The sequence below is a fragment of the Podarcis gaigeae genome (assembly GCF_964106915.1).
Source record: "Podarcis gaigeae genome assembly, chromosome: 12".
NCBI classification, from domain to species: Eukaryota; Metazoa; Chordata; class Lepidosauria; order Squamata; family Lacertidae; genus Podarcis; species Podarcis gaigeae.
Genome location: NC_139688.1, coordinates 27,044,261 through 27,068,052, shown reverse-complemented (window position 1 = coordinate 27,068,052; position 23,792 = coordinate 27,044,261). Strand labels below are relative to the sequence as shown.

The 23,792-nt window shown below is 43.5% G+C and overlaps 1 protein-coding gene and 1 long non-coding RNA gene across 9 annotated transcripts in view; one reads left to right on the top strand and one right to left on the bottom strand.

The window, feature by feature from the left end:
• The window catches only part of LOC310828089, a 249,367-nt gene that overhangs the window by 154,295 nt on the left and 71,280 nt on the right, over positions 1-23,792 (top strand). For all 8 annotated transcript variants that reach the window (XR_014556633.1, XR_014556634.1, XR_014556635.1 and 5 more), the window contains one exon: positions 16,328-16,482. This is a non-coding gene — a long non-coding RNA (uncharacterized lncRNA). The remainder of the gene's footprint in view (positions 1-16,327; positions 16,483-23,792) is intronic.
• On the bottom strand, positions 6,444-10,610 carry FZD1 (frizzled class receptor 1). Its single transcript, XM_083706193.1, has one exon. It carries the CDS (start codon positions 10,128-10,130, stop codon positions 8,349-8,351), a length of 1,782 nt encoding a protein of 593 aa, XP_083562319.1. The 5' UTR covers positions 10,131-10,610; the 3' UTR covers positions 6,444-8,348.

Below are 23,792 nucleotides of genomic sequence, written 5' to 3'. Positions count from 1 at the left end.
TACATATAAAAAATCATGGTGTCACCACCATTCGAATACTATATATAGAGTTCTGGCCACATCATCTCAAAAATTATTTCATACCTTTGTGGAGGGGATACAGAAGGCAGCAGCTGAAAATAATCTAATCTAGAGCCTATGAAAAAGGTTAAAACATTTTATTGTTTTTAATTTTAGAAGAGAGGTAACTAAGGCAGAACATGGTAGATGTTTAAAATCTAGGTCACAGGAAGCTGGCACAGTTACAGGTGACACTCAGTACTTATCCTGCAGTTGTAATAAATTGATCTTTTAATGTATTTACACTCGGAACACCCTGCCTATTGACAATAGGCAGGTGCCTTTGCTGTAACTGCACTGCACCTTATTTCTGGCACCTGCTTAGATCACTTTTGCTTAGGCAAGCCTATCCAGACATGTAGATGTGCTTTAATCTCTTTTGATGTTCATTTTAATTATTTTTAAATGTTTTCAAATGCTTTTTATTAGTTGAATATTATATTGTAAACCACTTAAAGGTTTCACTGCAATTAAGCGGTATTATATTTTTTGTTAAATAATATAATGAAATAAAAACACTTCCACTTTATTCTGCACTAGTTGGGGCTGCAGCTGGAGTACCAAGTCCAGCCACTTTATGAGAAGGACATTGGCAACCTGGAGCATGTTTAGAGGAAGGTGACCCCATTGTTGAGGGCCCAGAAGCCAAGTCTTAATAGGAATCATTGAAATAGCAAAGTTTTAGTGGAAAAAAGGAGACATTAAGGGGAGACATAAAACAGTCCTGGAATATCTGAAGGGCTGTCACACAAGTGACAGAGCAGACTTTTTCTTGTTGCCTCAGAGGGCTAGACTATTATTGATTGAATGAGTGATTGGATTGCTTTAGCATACTCGGGAACCTAAAGTTGTGCATCTATCTTGTAGCAAATGTGTACTTTTTGTGCATTCTGCAATTTCCATTTCCACTTTTTCTCCCAAGGAGCTCACAGTTCTCTCACTCCTCAGGTAATCCCTACAACAGCCCTGAGAGGCAGTGACTGGCCCAAGGTCACCCAGCAATCTTCTTGGGTGAGCAGGGATTTGAACCCTGGTCCCTCAAGTCCTAGTCCAACACTCTAACCACTGCACCACACTGGCTTTAAATCTGTGGGTCAAAACTGCAGGCAAGGGAAAGTTCAGCAAAACTTTAGGAGGAAATCCTTAACAGAAAGACAGTGGAGCAAGCTGCCTCAGGATGTGGTGGGTTCTCCTTTGCTGGAGGTATTTACAGAGAAGCTTGGCATCCCATCTATCAAGGATGCTGTATTGTATCCTGTACTGCAGATACTGCATTGAGCATTAGGTTGGATGGGATGATTCCTTCAAACTGTGACTGTAGATGGCATCCAACCAAGCTATACTCAGAGGAGACCCATTGAAATGACGGGGCCTAAGTTAGTCATGTCCATTATTTCCAACAGTTCAACTCTGGGTGGGACTAATACTGGATAAAATCCTATGATTCTTCTACAGAAGCCTGTTGAAATGAACGGAAAGTTCCTGGAGCGTGGATTGCTCTTTCCATTTGTTTTTATAGCAATTGGACAGAATTGCTGATGGGTTTTATCACCAACACAGTAGCTCTTTGTTACAATAATAATTTTAATTCTACTGCTTAGAGCAATCACACTGGAGAAAATTGCTGTGAATAACCACGTTTAGACCACCTACCATGAAGCATCTTTTTTTTCTTGTTGTTCTTCGTAAAATTGGGGTGGTTTTTTGTTGTTGTTTATTTGCTCACAGATAGTTTATGTCTTTGAAACAGATCAAATTACTTTTTATGGTTTAAGCTAGTATCTTTCTTTGCAAGCAAATATTATGGCAAAAAGCCCCTCCCCCCCTCCAAGGATGACAGTGGCTGCAAGTACTTCAATCAGGTGAGCTGAATGTGCAATAACCTTTTATAAGGTTATGAAAGCTCACAGGGTAACAAGTCAGATTGATTGCCACTTTTTCCTCCAGGGGTGTCAAAGTGGCGTACTTGGTTCTCCCCACCATATTTTACCTTCACAACAACCCTGTGAGTCAGGTTGGGCTGAGAGTTAGTGACTGGCACTAAGTCACCCATTCAACTTCATGGCTGAGTGAGCATTTGAACTCGCCAGGTTACATGTTTCTAAGACTGTGAAAGTAAGGCCATCAGGTAGAAGACATTCTGTCCTGAAATGAACTATGAGAATCTTGAAGTCCCACGTATTTCACACACTGGATGCATTTTATTAAATGTATCCTTCATTTTTAAAAAAAACAGTGACACTTTCCTACAGTGCAAGGAACCTCAGCTAGGCCCTTGTAGATGCTGGAGTTTAAATAAAAACAAAGAGCTACACGTCACTGTGCATTCCATTGCCTTACCTGCGTGTCACAGTAAACCATGGTTAATACTTTACTATGACCACACCTTCTGATCTGCCTCACTCCCCCTCCTAGTACACAGTAGTGGAAACCAGAGGTGGATTTTGGGCTGTCCAAGCAGTGTGCATACATTGGGTGCAGAGCCGAGTGGTCACCTTCTCAAAGCCCAGTAAGAAAAATGGTGGAAGGAGTCACAAGACTCTGACCTCTGACAAGGTCCTGGAGTCCACCAGCCTCCTTCCCAAAGCCCAGGCAGCACTTTCCCAGCTTTGGGAAGATGGTGGGATGGCTCTTGGACCCTGCCAGAGCCCTCATGCCTTCTTCCCCAAACCCGACGCTTCCTTACCCAGCTTTGGGAACACGGTGCAAGGACGGGGGGGGGGGGGGTTGCACCAAATTTTGGCCTCGCACAGGGCACCATAATACCAAAGTCCACCACTGAAGAAGCAAATGGCAATCCCTGGCTTAATGTTGCATCTGAACCAGGGATTGTGGTTTATTTCATTCCTGAAAAACAAGACAATGTTTTTTGGCAGTGAAACAAAGCCACAATCTTGGGGTTTTATGTAATGCTAAGCCAGGGATTGTGGTTTGATTCCTTTGCATGCTAGCAGGGAGGAGACAATGAAAAATACACCATTCACGGTAAACTATTTACTATGTTTTATCATGACCATTAACTGTGGTTTGTTGTGACGTGCGAACAAGGCCACAGTCGCCATTCTCTTATAACACAGTAAGGACAACCATGAAGTTGCATACAGAAGCTTTGTGCTTCAGCTTTTGGGACATCCCCCATGCAAATGTACAGATTTGTATATCTGAAGCTTGTACATCTCAATCTAAATTTCTCTTCCAGCATTACAGGGAAAGTGCAAAAAAGCAGCAATCTAAAGCACTAATGTATCGACTTATCCATGCTTCTTGGAATACTTGATTTAATTTCAACAGCAACCAGGTAGAAGGGATTAGTTACCTATGTATTACTACTGTACAACCTGGCCTTAATATTAAAAAGCATTGAGCCTGCATACCTTTGCATGGAGGATTCCACTGTGGCTATGCATAATATAATTACACAGGTTTTGATCAGTACATGGACCAGAACTTTTTAAATATTGTACCTGCAAAGTGGTGTGGCTACATGGATAAGTGTGCCTCCAGCCTCCATGTAGTGACCATCATATTTGAATTGTCCCTTAATTTATAAGGCAAACCAAGCATGCTAAGTTGCTACTTAGCATGTTCAGATAGCACAGGAGCCAACTCCTAGGAGCCAAGGTCCCTTCAGCCCCCCCTAAAATATTTGGGGGGGCTGGGGCCTCCCAAAGTTGATGGGCATTGCCATTCAAATGGTGTGCATGTGCTATATCACATGATCAATTATGTGGGGTGGGGCTTTTACCTGGGCCCTCCCAATATTTTGTTCAAGTAGGCACCTCTGTCAGATAGTGCTCCTTAGTGCAATCAATGGTTGTTATTCATCAGTTGCGGTGCCTTTAGTGGTCCAGTGGAGAAAGTAGAGTTAGGAATTGCGATGTGGTGCTAGAGTAATTAGCAGCTTAGTCCTGTCATGTTTGCATAGAAGCAAGTCGCGTCGGGGGCAATAGAGTTTACTCTCAAGTAGATATAGGATAGCGGCCTGTTATTTCACCATATTTTTGAATGTCACTTGTACTTGTGGTAAGAACGCAGGCCTTCTGCTCTATCTTCACATGGCACTTGGGCCAACAGGATCTGATTCTTTCCTGCCCTTAATGTTGCTCCAGTCTCTAGATGTGCATAGGGGCTCAATCTGTCCATATTGCCCTCTGAACGGAATTTAGTTCAACAACTCTTTTTTCAGAGTAAGCATGCTTAGGATTACATTGAAAATAGTGTTGTTTTTTGTGTGAAACTTGGCTTGTGCAGTTTTACTCAGAAAAAAACCCCACTTCAATGCAGGGATGAAAGTCTATAGCATTATTGCCTTGGAATTGGCATGCTTGTTTTGAACATAATGAAGCTTTCTGGGAAAATAGAATCATGCCTATCAGATAGCTATGTTCCACCTTCACTGTCAAGAGGCAATATGACTCTGAATACCAGTTACTGAGAATTGCAGGTGGGCAGAGTGCTGTTGCATTCATGTCCAACTTGCAGGCTTCCCATAGGCATCTGGCCAGCCACTGGGAGAACTGGACTAGATGGATCATTGGCCTGATTCAGTAAGCTCATCTCATGTGCTTATGCCACTATTTTATTGTCGGAGCACCAAGGCACAGGACAGACCTCACCAACCTAGTGCACTCGAGATGTTTTGGACTACAGTTCCCATCAGTGCAAGGGTTGACTAGGGCTGATGTGAGTTGCAGTCCAGAACATCTGGAGAGCATCAGGTTGGTGAAGTGGGTGAATGTTAAGTGAAATAAGTGGATGCTGAACTAGATGGATTGTGGCCTTCCTTTTAATTGAAAATATCAGCTCTTTTTGTAAGCATATTCAAATATCAAAATGCATAACCGTTGGCATGGGAAGGGTCAGGGATAAACTGGTATGGAAATGTTTCAGCGTGTGTTTCACTTGAAAATGAAATGGTAACTGGAAAGTTTGAAACTGTTGGGATAGTGACAAATTCAAATCTGTGTAGCGTAAGACAAAACAGTGAAGTAGCTTATGTACAGTGCTGCAAGCAGGAAGAAATGGAGCAGTTATGTTATGGCTCAGTGGCCAGCCCCACCATGCCTAGGCTGCTGTAATGTGGCTGTCAGTAGAGGGGCAACAAAAGCAGAGCCTCAACTGAGCTCTACTTAGTATGAAGTACATTGATTACATAAAAAATCAGGTTATGCTACTGTTGTGTTAAAAGCAGCAGATAGGGGTTGTTTTCAGTCCTAGGATTGTTGTAGAAAGACAGCCTTGTGTCTTCGTCTTCAACAAGGCCATGAGAGGGGCATGATGTGCATGAAAAGCATGTACACAAATGTGCAAAAGAAAATAAAAACTGAGCAAATACCATTAACTGGAAAGTCACTCAATGATAATGAAGTTTAAGGTCCAGACACCTCAATAGTCATTCCTTTTAGAGTAAATGGACCCGGCCTTCTCTCATTCCATGCATCACATATGCATTTAGTCTCAATATGACTGTTCAATTAAAAATACCTAATGTATTCAGAACTATAAAATTGATCTGATTAGAACAGAACTACATACCAAATGAAATTAAGTGTGGTTGCTTACATAATTTGAGCTGAAATGTTTAAGGTATTTTTTAACTGTTTTCATTTTTATTCTCTTAAACTACTGCAAAATTATATATATTCTGTTTTTAAAGTTTGTGTGCCATCCTGATCTATATTCTATAAGTTTCTGTACCATTGTGTTATCACATACTTTGCCATTTACTTGGTTTTCTTTTAGTACTATTGGTTATATATAACATTTCCTAAAGTCAGTAAATGCTATTTAAAATGCTATTTCATTAGGAGACTAAAATATTTATTTTGATCAAAATACTGTATTTTGATCACTGATGAACCACTGTGAAAGAGGATATTTTCTCCCCTACAAAGAACAGAAATAGGCACTTCACCCTTAACCATGTTACTGTTGTAGCCAACTTAAGCATTCTAAATGCATTGCCTAAAGTTGATATTCTGTGAACATAAATTCTAAAAGCAATTTGAGCAGTGTGAAATTTTTCATATATTGGTGTTAAAGGAGCAAGCATGCCACAAAAGAGCACCAAATTGGTATTTTAAAGAAATAAACACTTATAAGCTTTTTATCTTCTGTGACAGAAAAAACAAGTTTTATACCATCAGCTCTACCCCTCATTAACTGTACACAGATCACATTATAGAATTATAGAATTTTAGAGTTGGAAAGGTAGTTCTTTCTGTTTTATGTACATTTAAAGACTGGTTTAAATTAAAGGAAAAGAGGTATACAATGTAGCCTGTTTTTCTTGATGGGGGGAAAAGCACGTACAGCTTTAGTTTTAAAACAGTACAGGGTGTGCATTTTAAATTTTGATGAAGAATGTTAAAAGGACAAGACAATTTTGTACAAAACCTCAATTTATTTCAAAGAAATTAAAAATATGTATTTTATATATATTTATATATAAACTTCTATTCCTCTATAAATATAGTTGATCTTGCAATAGTGAACAGAAAGAAATGCATACCAAATTCACATAGCTATGCATTTTAGGGTAAGGTTAAGTCATGGATAATATTTATGACAGGTGCTTATATAAAAAGAAGTTTGAAACAGTACAATCGGAAGAGCAGCAAGTCTGCTGCTATACAAAGGATTAAATATTAAAAGGTGTTTGCCAGTTAAAATTGACACATCTTGCATAAGCCTGTTAAGGAAATATGAGCCATAACAGTTCAGAGAGAACACAGACCAATCATACACAGGCTCTTTTAGCTTTACATATAAATTACTATATTGAAACATCAGGCTTGTAGATTCTTTGGGGTCTCACACCCTATCATTCAACTGAAATCTATTTTTCTTGGCGGCATAAATCACCATGCCTTTCATTCACCTACTAACAAGAAGGAATTAAAACCCACCAGTTATGAAGATATGTAGAAATGAAATGTCAGTGTTATAAATGCTATGAAAATCTGAATAATCCAAGCTGCAGAGATCTTTTACTGGGTTTACGTCCCCCCTTCTTCTTGGTCATACTGAGTAGGTTTGTAAAAATCGACTCAATAGCACTTTTCCTGATGGCTCTCTCCCAGCAAACTCATTAAACAGAACAAAAAATCTATCAAAAGAGCAGGCTATTAAGAAATGGAGTGTCAAAATCACAATCAAAATGCACCACCTCATCCTCACTACAGATTAACAATTACAACCAATGGGCGTATTTCCATAGAAAGTAGAAGCTGCCTCTTGCAGGCTTAAAAAGCAGACTGCCCATTCCATATATTAACTAAGTTAAGAGAAAAGTTAGCAGTTCTTTAAAATGGTCAGATGTGTGTAAAGGAGCAGCTGGTGAGAAAAATATCACTCCCAACCTTTCAATTTCATCCTTCTTAAAAACAGGTCACACCTTTAGGCAGAGCTTAGGAAACTTTCTCACCAAGAGTTTGGTGGTGGAGAGAAAGTTTTCTTAGGCAAGGGCTAGGCAATACAGTTGGGTAATAATAACATGCAGTTCCCTTTCCCATACTCCTCCCCAGGTGGGGTGGAACAGGTAAAACTGCTTGCTCCTTTATTCCTTCAGGTCATGCTGAGCAGAGATGGGAGTTAAGGCTTTTCCACTCCGTCTGTATTTGTCTTGCAGCGCAGATCAAGTCAGCCGTGCAGCCTACCCAGACAATTTTCCTGAAACCATTAATTCTACTGGTATCAGTGGGGCAATTTATAACATATGTCAAATTATGAATCAGTTATCCTTAATCCTGGACCTAAGCAGCTTGACACACAACTATTACCATGACGTGTGGGGTGGGAGGTGAGAAAAGGAAAGCTATTGGGCTCATTTTGGTTCCTATGATATCAGCTTTGCAAATAAAATAAAGAACATTGATTTTCTTTCTCCTTCAGAGAGAGAAAGAAAGAGAGAGAGAGAGAGAGAGAGAGAGAGAGAGAGGAGGGAGGAAAGGCTGCAAACTGGTTAAAAAAGTTCTAAATAATTACAAAAGTGAGAACTTTGCAATTTAAATACAAATATACTTACAAAATCTTACAGAGGCTATTTACAACCTCAGATCCACATTCCCAACTTTACAGTAAAATTTAGTCCAGTAGAAGACAAGAGGCAAGGGGAATAAGGTCTGTTTCTCCACCAGCACCAACCTCTTTACATCCAGTCCCCTGTGGGCTGGAGAGAAAAGTCATGAGACTTTGGACAGCACCTATGTGACCACTTTACTTTCTGGCTGGGACTGTGAGCAGAGAGGAAGTTCCTTTGCCAGGTGTCTCTGGTTGGTGTGGGAGCTTCACACTGTAGTTTCCCCTTGCTTACTGTTGGTGAGTCTGCTATAGAACTTCCTCCAGGAATTGAGTGTTTTGCCAGACCAGATCCAAAAGCCAGAAGTGATGCCTACAATTAAAGTCATGAGATACTTGATCATAAAGACGGTGAAGTCAGGACTCATGGGCGGATGGTGGTGGTTACTGGGGCAAGGGATGGCATAGCTCTTGCAGCTTTGAGCAAACCAACTCCTTTCCCACTGTTCCCTAAATGCTTGCTCGTAAAAATAGCAGGCAATGACTATGGTAGCAGGCACTGTGTACAGGACGCTGAAGATCCCTATCCTAACCATCAGCTTTTCTAGCTTCTCTGTCTTGGTACCGTCGTGTTTCATGATGGTCCGAATTCTGAAAAGGGAGACAAATCCAGCCAGGAGGAAAGAAGTGCCAATGAACAAGTAAACAAACAAAGGAGCCAGCACAAAGCCCCGCAGGGCATCCACATTGTTGATGCCCACAAAGCAGACGCCACTCAGCACATCCCCATCCACTTGCCCCAGAGCCAAGATGGTGATGGTTTTGATAGCGGGCACAGCCCAAGCAGCCAGGTGAAAGTACTGGGAGTTGGCCTCGATGGCTTCATGGCCCCACTTCATGCCAGCCGCCAGGAACCAGGTGAGGGAGAGGATCACCCACCAGATGGAGCTGGCCATGCCAAAGAAGTAGAGCATCATGAAGAGGATAGTGCACCCTTCCCGCTTCGTGCCCTGCGCCACCGTCCGCGAGCCATCGTCGGAGAAGCGCTCGTTGCACACCACCTTCTCCTCCAGCAGGAACCCTGCAATGTAGGCCACCGCCACCGCCGTGTAGCAGCCCGAGAGGAAGATGATGGGTCTCTCCGGGTAGCTGAAGCGCTTCATGTCCACCAGGTAGGTCAGCACGGTGAACAGGGTGGAGGCGCAGCACAGCACCGACCAGATGCCAATCCAGGTGCGGGAGAAGCGCAGCTCCTCCTGCCCGAAGTACATGAGCCCGTAGGGGCGCCCGGACTCGCAGGGCGCCCCGCAATCCTTCTCGCCCAGGAAGCGGTAGTTGAGGTAGGAGGGCACCTTGAGCACCCGGGGGCAGGTGAACCTGCCCGCCCGCTCCGCCAGGTGGCTCCCTCCGCCCCCGCCTCCTGCCACGCCGCCGCCGCCGGGCCGCAGCTGCGGGTTGCTGGTCCAGAACTCGGGTCCCAGCGAGGGCGTGGGCGTGCCGCGCTCGGAGGTGTTTTGGCCCACGCAGAGCTCTTCGGCGCCGTGCACGGGGAACTTCTCGCAGCGCAGCGTGTCGGGCCACTGGAAGCCGAACTTGTTCATGAGCGCCTCGCAGCCCTGGCGCGCCCGCTCGCACAGGGAGCGGCAGGGCGGCAGCGCCTGCTCCAGCACGGTGCACACGGGCGCGTACATGGAGCACAGGAAGAACTTGAGCTCGGCCGAGCACTGCACCTTGACGAGCGGGTAGAACTGGTGCACCTCCAGGCCCGCGTCCTCCTGGTTAGTGTGGCCCAGCAAGTTGGGCATGATGGTCTGGTTGTACGCGATGTCCGTGCACAGGGGGATGGTGATGGGCTGGCAGTAGCCGTGGTCCGGTACCGAGATGCCCCGCTCGCCGTTGTACTGCTGCTGCTGCCCCAGAGCGGGAAGCATCGGCGCCTCCGTGCACAGCAGCAGTAGCAGCAGCAGCAGCGGCGGGGAGAGAGCGCCGGCCCGGCTGCCCCTCTCCGCCTCGGCCCCGCTGCAAACTTGCCGAGTCCACTTCTCTGCCATACTTCGCCGGGTCCTCTGGCTGCTGCTCCTGCCGCCGCCGCCTCCCTGTCCAGGTCCCTCCTGCTGCTGCTGCTTCTGCCGCCGCCTTTCACCTCCTCTCCTGCCAGGTCAAACTTGAGCCTCCTGCAGGGGAGGCTGCAAGGAAGAGGAGGACGGCGAGGGCCACCCCGCGAGCACGTCCCTCCGCCGCGCCGCCAGCGCGCTCTGCTCGCTCTCTCTCTCGCCTGCCAGGCAGAGCGCGCCAGCTCCAGCTCCCGCTCTTGCTGCTGCTACCGCCGCCTTTTCTTCTTCTTTCTCCGCCACCGCTGCCGCCTGACCATTTGTGGCAATCCCTCAAGCCCTCTCTCCCTCGAACCGGTTTCCAGGCGCCCCGCAGTCTGCCTTTCACCAGAAGGGAGGAGCCTTGAAACCGACGCCTAAGTTTTCCCTGCGTCAGGGACCGTCGCCCAACATCACACCCCGCTTCCAAGCGCAGGAGGAGGCGGAGGTCGTCCGATACGGTTTCTCTCTCTCCGCCCTCCCTCCCGCCTCGCTCCTCCTCCAACTTCTCCTCCAGGACACGAGGGGGAGGGGGGAGGAGGCCAGGCTTGGTGGGTTTTGCCTTAAAAAGAAGAATAGACCCATATGCTGTGTGAGCAGCTAATGAATAGGAGGGAGCAGACAATTGCTTTCTTCCCCTTTCTACGCCTAAAAATTCGGTGGTTCGCATTTTAATAAAATGCAAAAAGGGGGGCAGGAGAAGACTTAAGGCAAGGACGTATGTTTGTGAATTAGAGCAAAGTTTTAGAGCATCGCAACCTGGAGGTAGACGCTCGTTTGCTGAGCAGCTTTCAATAAAACAAAAACGACAAAACCCTCAACCACCCAAAACTCTTCACTTGAAATGATTGTAACCTGACGCAGGGAAGTCTTTAGAGGCGGCCTCTTGGCGCGCCTTACTCAGCGCTCGCTTCCCAGCCTCCCGCCCTTAAATACACTTGTAAAGTCGACATGAAACGATTATGTATTTTTTTTAAAAAAATGAAGCAAACATTAAGTCAGTTTCTTCCCAGAAATTAACATTTAAAATGACAGCTGTTCCCTCCCTCCCTCCACCCATCCATCCGAGAACTTACAAAACACATCATTGCTGGAGGGACTGATGTCAGGCTGGGAGGTAAAATTGGGCAAATATCTCAAAGGATTTGAAGACCAAACCAAAATAAAAAAACCAGGACCAACTTTTGTGGCCCGTTACCTGGGTGGAATTGAGTGTGGCTGGCTTTCAAATAGACATCTGAACATGAGAAGAACCTTTATTCCAGTGGCCCATTTATTCCAGCCAGCAGTGAATCTACATTTTGGGGGCCTTGAAGCTTGAACTGTAACCAGGCCACTTCTCAACCAGCAACAAGGTCTGGGTAACCACTGGTATCTTCTTCAGTAGGGTTGTTCCATGACAGATCACCATTACTGACTCTCTAACTTTGGGATAGTTGAAATACAGCAAAAAAACAAAAGCAAAAAACACCCCAGTTTGAATTGTTTGACACAAATTGTGGGTGTATTAGACCCAAAAATGTTAAGCAATGAGGACTAAAATCACTTCTGGAGCCCCTCTGGGATTAAGGGTCCTGAACCTTAGGCTTCATTAGTTTCATAGTAGATCTGCCCGAGTCCAGCATCCTGTTCTCACAGTGACCATACATACCTCTGGGATATCGGCAGCAAAACCTGAGCACAAGAGCATTCTCCCCTCCTGTGGTTCCTAGACGCTGATATTCTGAAGCATTAGTAACTGGTCATTGGTAATGCTGCATTACCATCTCTGTGGATACAGAGCATAGCTACCATGCCTCGTAGCCAGTGGAAGCCTTATCCTCCATGAGTTTGTCCAATATAGTAGTACTCTTTGAAAGCCATGCAAGCTGGTGGCCATCACTGCCTCGACTGGGAATGAGTCTCATAGTTTAACTCTGTGCTGCATGAATGCATAACTTCCCAAGCTACTCAAGGTACTCGGGTTACTTTTACTAGAGTTAGGTGGTGCTGTGCCCACTGAATAGTATCTTGCTCGTGTTTGATCACTTCCAAGTGTGAGGTTAGGCAGAAACAGCAAAAGAAATGAATTCATAGCTGAAGGAGAGACAGATCTCACTGTTTGAACTGTCAGCCAAAAATTAGAGGTAGTTTTAGCTTTGGTTTCAAAAATACATCCCTCACCCACAAATAAGTACAAGAATTGGGACTTCAGGCTAATGCAGCAGGTCTCTGTAATGCTACAAGGAGGATAAATTGTCATTATGTTTAGTCACTAGGTGGCACCGGACTTAGTTGTGTTTAGCTGGAATCAGGAGTTTCCTGTTGTTGTTCTTGTTAGAGACAATAGGAAGGTTCAGGCAATTCATGCCACCATTGCCCATGTGTACAGCAGCCATGCCCCTTTGTTGCCCTTGTGCTTAGCCAGCCTGTGAAGGGGCTTTGTTGACCTAAGGAGGAATCCTGGGCCAATCAGGTGGCACCTTTGCAGTGGGGTAGGGGTACACATGTAGAGCCCCTTCACATGCTGACTGAACATATAAACAAGTTGAATAAAGTCATGGTTTTTGCACATGGGGCGGGGCTAGCACATGTGTGGGGATCATCTGATGACTTCACTGGGTAAATGTGGCTGTAAGCCTGTTTACACACTACCATTTGCGTTTCCACGGCTGATGTGGGAAGCGGTATACAAATGGCATTAGCTAGCTTCCTGACTGCTGGGTCCTCTAAGGTTTCCATGACAAGTTCAAACTTTGGGATGGGAGGGAGGATGTACCAAGGACAAAAGATGAACTCAAAATAACTGGTAGCAAAGAAGCTGGGCTGGGAACCAGTGTTACACAATCAAGGTTGTTTCCATACTAATGCTGGTTCCTATAGAAGCAAGTACTAAGAATCTCTCTCTGTCACTTTCCCACCTTCCACCTTTCAGTACATAGATGTGTAATATCACTTTGTAAGCTTAGTGTTTCACACACATATAATCTAAACAATATTTACAATGGCCATACTTGGTGGTCACTCTTATTATCGCCTAGGACTTTCTAACCTCCCACTTCACACTTTTGACAACTTCACTGCTCCACCCAAATGTATTGCCTCATAAACCAAAACACACCTGCTGATCTAGCCTTCCCTTCTGGAATATGGTAGTGAATTGTATGAATCAAGGTGTAGAGAGAAACAGTTGAGTCATCTCCCTCCCTAAACAGGTCATCGGATTGTAGCAAGACTCCACCCAGTTGGCCAGAAGGCGTAGTTTGAGGAGTGTAGTCTGCTGGGCAGTAACTGTTGGGGAGATTAAACAAAGACTGCAGATAGAAGCATAACTCTGGTTATGCCACAGGAGAGGAGGACATGTGACTTTAACAACTGGAGCAGCATCCTGAAAATATCAATTTTCATAAAAAGGAAATAAGGGTGGGGGTGAAGTTCCTAGTCCTCATGGAAAACCTGTAACCATCTGACCAATTTCATCCAAAAAAAAAAAAAAGAGAGAGAGATCCAATTAAGATTCCTTGGGAGGTAGTTCCAATGGTTCCAAAAGCTGGGACTTTCCTAACTTGTATCCCAACTCGTCATTTATTTATTTTTAGATCTATATACTGCACTTCATCCAAATATCTCAGGGTGGCATTTATTTATTTTTAGATCTATATACTGCACTTCATCCAAATATCTCAGGGTGGTTCACAGGATAAAAATACAGGATAGAAGCACGAAATAAATAGTTAAAACATTAACTGCTCCCTTCCACAAACACGTTTTAAAGGCCATAGAAAACCAATCAGCCAAAGGCCTGGTTGAAGAGGTCCGTTTTTTGCCTGGTGTCTGAAGATGAACCTCCCTGGGGATAGCATTCCACAAACAGGAAGCCACATTTAATTTTGACCCTCATACGTTTACAGTGGAATCCTATACATGTTTACTGGGCTGTTTTCCAAGGCACTCCTTGGAATTACATATAATACCATTTCAACTTTCATTTACTTCCCCATCACACCATAAGTTTTCCCTTAAGTTCAAACTCTTTCCATTTGCTCACAGAAACCAACTCCCAAGTGAAATCTGAACAAAAACATACACCCCAGTAAAATGTGCTGCTACATAAGTTGGATAAAGGAACCTAGGATTTTATGTCCTGCTTTGAAAATTAATTTGTAGCTTGTGCACCACAGGTTCCTCGGGTTGTCTACTCACTCGGAAGTCCTAGTGAGTTCAGTGGCACTTACACCCAGGTATGTGCATGTAGGATTGCAGCCTGTCTCGCACAGAAACGAAACAAGCTAGAATCAAGTCTTTTAGGAGAGAATGTCTTCCAGCTTCTGTTTTGACTCTGTTGCAGTCAATAGCTAGAACATTTTTTTCTGTCTTACAGACAGATCTCAGACTAAATATTTAGGCCACTTCCTTTCTCCCAGCAGTGCTGTCCCACATTCAAAAAAGTTACTACCAACATCTAGTTATAATGAATAGAGGAAGAAAGGCATCTTTTTGAAATAGCATATCATTACCTATCTAGTTTATCTGTTTTTTTAAAATAATAAAAAATCTGTAATACACTAACTCCTGGGTACTTGAAAATTCACAGTGCAGGACATTCTATGTTGAGAAAATGAATATATTTAAAGGCTTGCTGGATCTCTTTCAGATATAGTATACATGTATTGTATGTAATTATTGCTGATATTCTTTTGGGCCAGCTCTCCTTCCAACAGGGCAATCTCATGCATGTTTACTCAAAAGCAAGTTTCATGGCATTCAGTGGGACCGACACTCTAGTAGATGTGTTTAGAATGGAAGAGCTAGACTGTAGTCCTGCACACCTGGGAATAAGCTCCATGTGGCTTACTACTGAGTAGATATTCATATGATTGCTCTGTTCATTCTCCCCTTTTAATTTTCACCCACAATTAATCAGATACATATACAATCAGATTTGCACAAATTCCATTGTACATGTGGGTTTGCCTCAGTCATTCTAATATGTGAAAAAAGTTTATGATGATCTACTTCCTTTTAGTATGTAGCCATTGAAATGAATGGAAAAGTAATGATTTATTGAGGAGCCTCATGTGTGTGTTGCAACACCTGCAAATGGAAGTTATTTCTAAATCTGCTTTTTGAGCAACTTAATTCTTCCTTAAACAATAGCGCTTTTTCAGATTTATATCTGAATATTTTAAAAATAACACTCATGAGTTTAGACCACCTCAGCAAACATCATTTTCACAACAGGGGAGAGAGCAGACATTGTTTGCACACATGGGGCTTCTTAAATGGTTCACAACAATAATTAATCATTGTTGGGGTTAAATAAACTTTTTAAACTTTTCTTATAACTCACTACAATTTCAAGGTACTGGAAGGCAATCCTACACTGGTATGGTCCTAACTATACTGTTCATAGTACAATGGGAACACTTTGTTTGCTTTGTGGAATTACAAATTCAGGTTACTAAATTAATTCTTAACACTTCTGCTAAACAAGAGGAACACCATATTTTAAAAATGGACAGAAACCTGGTTAACAGAGCTGACGTTTGGTCCAAGGAGAGCCAATGCAGGATAGAATCTTAGATCAGGGATATGTGGCTTCAAATCCACTCAGTCAACCCTCACTGGTTCCTTCTCTTTTTCTCACCCTAACCAGGTTTACAGGGTTGTATGGATTAAATGAAGCAGGTACATGTATGATGCCCTGAGTTTCTTGAACAAAAGGTAGAACTAAAGTGTAATAAATACAGTACTGAGATTGGATGTGGGTTCAAAACTTGCTCATAAAGTCATGGATGGCTTTGTACAAAAGATTTTGTCTCCAAATCAGTTCCTTACATTGCAGCTACTGTTGGAGCAGACACATAATAAGATTGATGAATGGTATAAGTTTTTTGTTTTTTGTTTAAGTGCTTGACATTGATTGGTGGAGAGCAGGGACTTTGTCCTTTGTTACAGATCACCCTAAAAGTTTGTGATAGGACAATTTGAAAATTACAATCAAAATCTAGACTGATTTGAAAAACCTTTGTGTAATTTAGAATGAAGTGTGAACTCGCTGATATATCTGGTCGCGTTGACTCAGGTCTGAAGGAAATGGGCATCTAGGATTGTTACAGTGTGTGCTTAGCATGATGGAACAGTATCATTAAGGCCTTCTTTCTTTTTCTCTCCCTTAGTGTGACTTAAAGACACAAAGACCAAGTCTTGCTACACCCTGAGATGAAGTGCCTAGCTCTGTATTCAAGACGATGAATTGAAAAAGTGGAGTTTAAGAAGGGGAGCTTTTCAGCCAGAAGAATTTGAACAAGAGTTTGGCCTGCAGCCTGCCAAGGTAATACTTCTATTCTACTATCTACTCTAAGGATTGTGTCAAAACAATCATCAAGGGCTGTCTTTGAGGGGAGATGGAGGATGTATAAACAAGATGAATTAAGGTGCTACTGACTCCCTTCTTGTTTGGGGGTCAGTGTGAGGTGGACAGTGGGACTGTGCTGGTTGTGACGGATGTTAAAATACTTCACAGAGTAAAAAAAATCAGAACTCGGCAAGGATTCCAGGAATTAGTGCTGAATTAGAAGCTAGCCAATAAGTGACCATTTCAAAAATACAGTAAATTAATATAATGAGGTAAGGTTGCAGCAGGGCCTTTTCATTTGTGGCACCCAGCCTCTGGAATTTAGGGTGACCGACTCTTATATAATTCAGTGCCAACTAAAGGCATTTAGTTTTTTTAATGTTTTCTCAGGCATTTGCTAGGTGTTGTTGTTGTTGTGAGTTTAGCCAGCTTGACCATGGTGACTGAGTGTTCAGGGATCTGAAAATCCTCACCACACATTCTCTCTACATTTTTATTTATTTTATTCACGTATTAGATCTTTAGATCACTTTTCGCTAAAGGTCCCAAAATGGTTTTCAGTGATACAGATTAAAACCAGATATAGTTTAAAATAAAACAAATATTTTAAACAATACAGGATAGGGCAGCCTAAAACCTCAGGGCAGGTAAATGAAATGTGTAAAGGAAGGATAGGACTAGAACTACGTTTCATGGAAACGGCCATTTACCTGCAGCAGCGGAGCCCTGTGGTAGTGTGAAACAGCAGCTTTGAAGTTTGCACAAAGACAGTTTTCTAGCTAGAATTAGCCAGAAACAGGTATGCAACCTTGTGGGAGGTGGTGATGGTGGAGAGATACATGTTTTCTGGATATCTGTTGCATCTTTGCTTCCAATGGATTCTGCTCATACAGTCATCTTCAGTTATCAGCACTATCTATCACCCAAAGGAATCAAAATCCCAGAGTCACAAACAATCACACAGCTTTTTAAAAACTCACCTGAACTCATTTCTGGCACCTCTCAGGTGAGTTCCTGCACCTCTCAAGTGGGGTACCATTGTCGTTCTAAGAAAATGTGGGTGGTGTTCTTGAAAAATAGTGGTGTGTGTGTGTGTGTGTGTGTGTGTGTGTGTGTGTTACGAGGTTCATTGATACTTAGAAACAAGTCGTACTCCAGATGTGATTAATTACAAAGGCCCATTTGACTAGTGACCTTCATTTGACCTTCTCTTACTGTATGGCTCTTGGCTTTTCCTGTACTCTTTCTCTTCAAATAATCTTGTGCAGCACATTGGCTGGGATCTCCAAGAGCTACTTTAGATGCGCCCAGTGGTTGTGGGCATGCTCAATGGGATTTTTTACTTACCCATTTTGAATGGCAGACACCCTCCTCCCCAATGCCACAAGCTGCTCCCCAAAGCACCCTCCATGTGGTCGAGTATCATATCTAAAGTTCCACTGGACAAAAAAAAAATGCCTAACATAGTACTCTAAATCTCGGCCGTGATGGTGTATTGTGGTTTGGATTGACGTGAGACTGGGGGTGGGGAAACCAGGCTGGCTGGCTTGTGGATGGTTCTGTGCTTTTGATCCCTTATGATTCTAATTTTGGGAGAGGGGGGGGTTCTTGTCGTTTGGCTTGGATAAATAAACCGTGATGCATACCATGAGTTTTATTTACTTTTGTTTATTTACAAGGATTTTTAAATATTGCCTCTTGCAATCCACCTCAAGGTGGTGTAGATGTTGGTAGTGATCCCCATTGATCAGAGAGGTGGATGCTGTGTTGCTAGGTGGGCCTCATAGCTAACTTTTTTCCACCAAGGCACACCCCTTGAGCAAGTAGTGCAAACCAACTGTTGTGATATATCTGCAAATGTACACAGAGAAATGCATGTGGCAAAAAGAGAGAGCCAAAGGAAATATATATATATATATATAGTTGCCCTAGAAATCAGGTTTACGGCAGTAGTTTTTGCATTTGGTTGGACATTACCGGTAATTACCATGCAAACTAAAAGCAAGCAAATCCTCATGCCTCATCAAGTGCGTGTAGAATCTTCAACATTTTCAAATGATAGATTAATAGCAAAATACAATTATTGAGATTGCCAAAGCACCATGCCCCAGAAAATATGAAAGTGCCGTGTTCAAAGCACTTGGAAAATAAACTCCCATTCTTTACAGCCCCGTCGTCCCAATGGGATTTGGCATAAGACAGACTAGAAAATTTCTAAGAAATGTCAGGTTTCCTTTGCTGGCATTTTTTCTTTATATTATTATTACTTTGTTCTGAGCGGAAACAACTTGGGCTCAAAAGGTAAAATTCATTGACTGTAGATTTTACTAAATGCGAGTTTAGTCGTGCAAGCAAAGAGAAGCGGAGAGTGTACTAAATATGACTACGTTTTACAATCCCTTTCTTCCCTCTTCTCCTTCTTCTACATTCCTCCCTCCCCCCCTCCTTTTTTTTTTTTTTTTTTTTTTTTGATAAGCACTTAAGAGAAGCCCATTCACTGGAAGCTGCCAATTCTTTTATTTACAATAAGAACAGATTGGGGAGACTAGAGAAAATGTGTGTGGCAAATTAGGGTGAACTCAGTGGCCTGAATTTTAAATGTGAGGGAGGAAATATATATGAAGGGATCTTTCCATGCACTCCTCCCCTCCCCCCACCTTTTCTTTCTGAAACTGTCCTAAAGCCATTATCATAGTTGAATACTTTGCATAATGGAAAACACAGTCACCTCAGATCTTCTTTTGCATGACAAACTCTTGATTAGAAAAATAATAGAATGGAAATGGAATTGGTGTTTACTATGGATGGCTGGAGAAAAGAACCCAGCATTAAAAGCAACAAGGGCAAGAGAAAAGGAGAAAACGCTCGACATCCCGGCGTATGATACAGACAGATGACTGAGTCTTTTCACAACAATATAAGCTTGTTTATAGTCAGGCCCTGGAGGCTGAGAAAAGAAGGGAAATTGATTTTAAAATAAATAAATCCTACAATGAGAATTCTTTACCCTTAAAAACGGAACAGAAACTTTTATTCATAGATCCAAATGTATGACTCTCCCTATCTGGAGAGAAAAACAATTCATGAACCGCATATTAAGTGTACTGACAATGAACAAGAAAAGAAGAGAGTGGTGTTTAGTGAATTAGACCAGTTGCCCATTTAGCCCCTTACTACCTAAGTGGGTGTGGGACGCAGGTGGCGCTGTGGGTTAAAGCCTCAGCGCCTAGGACTTGCCGATCAAAAGGTCGGCGGTTCAAATCCCTGCGGCGGGGTGCGCTCCCGCTGCTCGGTCCCAGCGCCTGCCAACCTAGCAGTTCGAAAGCACCTCCGGGTGCAAGTAGATAAATAGGGACCGCTTACCAGCGGGAAGGTAAACGGCGTTTCCGTGTGCGGCTCTGGCTCGCCAGAGCAGCGATGTCACGCTGGCCACGTGACCCGGAAGTGTCTCCGGACAGCGCTGGCCCCTGGCCTCTTAAGTGAGATGGGCGCACAACCCCAGAGTCTGTCAAGACTGGCCCGTACGGGCAGGGGTACCTTTACCTTTACCTAAGTGGGTGAGTAGCAGCCATGCTACATACCACTCAGCACCTTGGACAGATACCTTTTCTAGCTCAACTGCATCCCATCTCAAGGTAGTTCCATACAGTACTGGTAGTCTGGCATGGGCACCCTTTTTCCCCTGTCAAGGACCAAATATCAATTGTGGGCAGGACTGAAGCCAGTTATGGGTGGGGACTCCTCTCTCTGTCTTTCTGATGGCTCCTACTTTCTTCTTTCTTCTCTTTTAACATCTTTCTCTACAACCAGCAGCCTGCTGAAGGATGGATAGCTGGTTCATCTTCTAAGCTGCTTAATCATAGAGAGCACTTGAATTTGGTCTGAGGGCAACAGAACGTTAGGCCGTGACCCACCTGTGGCCCACACAAATAGCTGATAAATTCACATGGCAATGGGGGTGACAGCAAAGGGATGTGGCAGGGATGGGGAATAGGTGCCCCCCAGATGTTTTTGGACTCTGTCAGCCACAGTCAGCATGCCAGAGATGAGGGTAGTTGCAGTCCAACAACATCTGGAGGGCCACAAATTCCCTATTCCTGCTGCACAAGGTAATGTGTAAGTCTTCCTGTCAACCTTTGCACCAACAGGACTAAGTATTCTTCTGCAGTGAAAGTGTAGAAACCCATGGTGGTCCATGGCATGTGGGTGGAGGAATCAGAATTCTATGGTAGGACAATACCTTTCTTTGATATCAACCCAAGTGTCACAGGATAGCTATGACTGTGGTACATATATAAATTACTTTTTAAAATGTTCTTTATTGCTTTTATTAAGTATTACAACTATTTCATTTGTTGTTTAAAAGAAAAGAAAGAAATAAATTCCAAGAAACACCAATACATGATATAAAAGATTCAGCATCGTATGTCGCTGATACATTAAATCACCTTCTACTCTTTGAATGTGACTTTCATCCACCTCACTGTGGGTCCTTTCTTCCTTTTCTAACTGTGTCCTTTTTCACCTTACAATTCATCGGTATTGGGTACATGCATAAATTACAATGCATCAGGTGAACCCACTGCTGGGGACTGAAACGGCCAGCTCTGGAGATCTGGCAGCTGCCTTAGGGTGCTGGGTTTTGGTGCTGGGCCTGGGTGTTTGTCTTGGCTACAAATCCTGAAGGGACCCCGCACCACGGCCATCTTGCCTTGTGGCACTGCTGTTTGTGGCAAGAGTGACACTTGAGCCCCAAGCCACAGGTTGTCCAACTGGAGGCAAGGCTACCAGACACAGCAGGGCTGCTGGAGAAGGCCGTCATAAATTAGTGGTTGGGAGAGAAAGGCAAGACTGAGCCAGAAGCTGCTGAGCTGGACCCATCCTTGGTGCACATGATGGCTGGGTCTGCAGCATTAGTTTTTGCTTTGCTTTGTTTTGAAAGAAGGATAACAAAGTCAGCCACGGCACCTTCAGCAAACACAGCTGACATGTTTGAGTCTCTAGACTTTTTCTTCCTCACAAACAAGCTGATAAGAGATGCTTTTTAGCTGGCTTTTTCTCCACCTCCTCCTCCTTCTCCCCCTCCTTTTTCTTTTGCCTCTACTCTGTCTGACCCAGGAAAAAACAAACAACAAAACAAAATCCCATAAGAAAGGGCAAGAAGTTCTGAGATCTGCTACATGGTTATTGTTACTAGGGAAACGACTTCCTTCACCGTCTTGTGTTCAGCGGCTCCGGCTGCCTTCTCTCCCCCTCCTCAGTGTCAGGCAACAATGCAAAGAGAGTGGCACAAAGGGAGGGAGAGGCAGATCCATATGGCCTATGTATTCCCATACATGTGTCAGCCCCACTTTCAAGAGCTGAAATGTTGCCCTTTCATAAAGCGAGCTTAATTATATTTAATAAACTTGAAGACTGTGTAAGGCAGAGCAGTGAAGAAGTCTACTTCCCTTATGCCTTTAACGCCATAATTTTTCACAGTTTGGTGTGGTATATAAGCTCCAGGTTTGATTACTGTAATGAGCTTTAAATGGGGTTGCATTTGAAGGCAGTTTGGAAACTGTATCTGATGCAGAAGGGCAAGTGGCCAGATTGATGACTGAAAGCAGAAACCAGATCATGTAGCACCTATCCTGGCCTGGCTGCCTATACATTTTGAGACCCCGGTACTTGACAGAACACTTCTGCCACCATGACCCTGGTTACAACCTTAGGTCAACCCCTGAAGCCCACTTCCAGCTGCCTTTCCAAGGGTGGTTCAGAGAGTGGTGACAAAGGACCTTTTCAGTAGTGGCCCCCTATATGTGAAAAGCTTTTCAGCACTTGGTAACGACATTCCTCTCCTCCCAAGCACCTGATGAGATATGGAAGTTGCTTTCTGCCTGCCTTAGTTAATTATCCTATGGGATCATTTTATATTGTTGTCTTGTATGGTTTTTTTGTGTAATTTAATCTACTGCAAGATGCCTTGAGTCTTTTTTAGAAATAGGTGCCTATGAATTTTAATGAACTTAAACTGCAGCAAAACCGTATCTTCAGGAAGAGTGGCATATAGATGTGCAGAGTGAGCGGGAGCTCCAGGAAGCACCTCCTGCGGCTCCCCCCCTTAAGCTGCAGTTGTCTAAAAAGAGCTTTGCCTGTGCTTTGAGACATGCCGTCTTATAGCAAGTGAGAGAAGCAGATGTCACTCCACTTCCACCCCCTCAAATGAATTCTCATTTCCACCAGAAAAGAGACCTAGGTGCACTATAAGAGGAACTTTCTTGACAATAGGTAGCATCCACAATTTCTACAGGAAAAATGTCATGTCTGTTGCTAAGAAGAATGAACAGTGGGACATTGGGGTTAGAGGCCAGGGTAATTGAAATTTGACCTGTGCAACCATTGCTGTAAATCGTGGCTCTTAAGGTTTACTGTAAGCACATATGGCCAAACTGAACAACCCGTTGGCGAGTAAATATTAGCAGAAACACATTTGTTGGCAGCTGGTTCAAATATGCATGTGCAAGCCAAACACACAGCCAAACAAGGAAGTGTCACTGCCATGCTACAAATAAACAAATAAATCAAAATGTGGGGGATCTTTGACCCTTCGGATATTTATGAACTACGACTTCCATCATCCCTGGCTATTGGCCTTGCCAGCTGGGACAGATGGGAAATGTAGGTTATCAGCATCAGGAGGGCCAAAGGTACCTCACCCCTGAAAATATATGAAAGAGCTTAAGAGACAACTGTTTCAGTTTTCTAGTGTGGAATGATACTGGCATGTTTATAGATCCCCCTGTTCCTTTCTTCCATCCCAGGTGGACAGTCTCCTGGGAAAACAAAATCCCCTCCACAATGAAACACAGGGATGAATCTGGACAATAAGTTAGATTAAATTAGTTCCCCCTGTATCAGTTGGGTTTCAAGTTAACAAGCAAATCAGGGCTAAGTGAAGCCTGAATGATAACAGTGAGAACTAAGTGAAACTAACTAGGAGCACAGGAAGGAACATTGGCAAGTTGCCTTATACTGAATTAGACCATTTGTCTATCTAGCTCAGTATTGTCTGCACTGTTTGGCAGCAGTCCAGGATTTCAGACTGTGCTCTCACCCAGCCTTACCTAGAGATGCCAGGGATTGAATTTAGGACCTTCTGTAGACAAAGCACATGCTCTACCACTGAGCTATGGCTCTTCCCCATAAACATCATCTAAAACTGAGCCTGGATCTATCCCAAGTTTCCATTTTGGCTTTCAAGTTATGCACTTCTGGATCCAAACCCAAGCTACCTTTTTAGA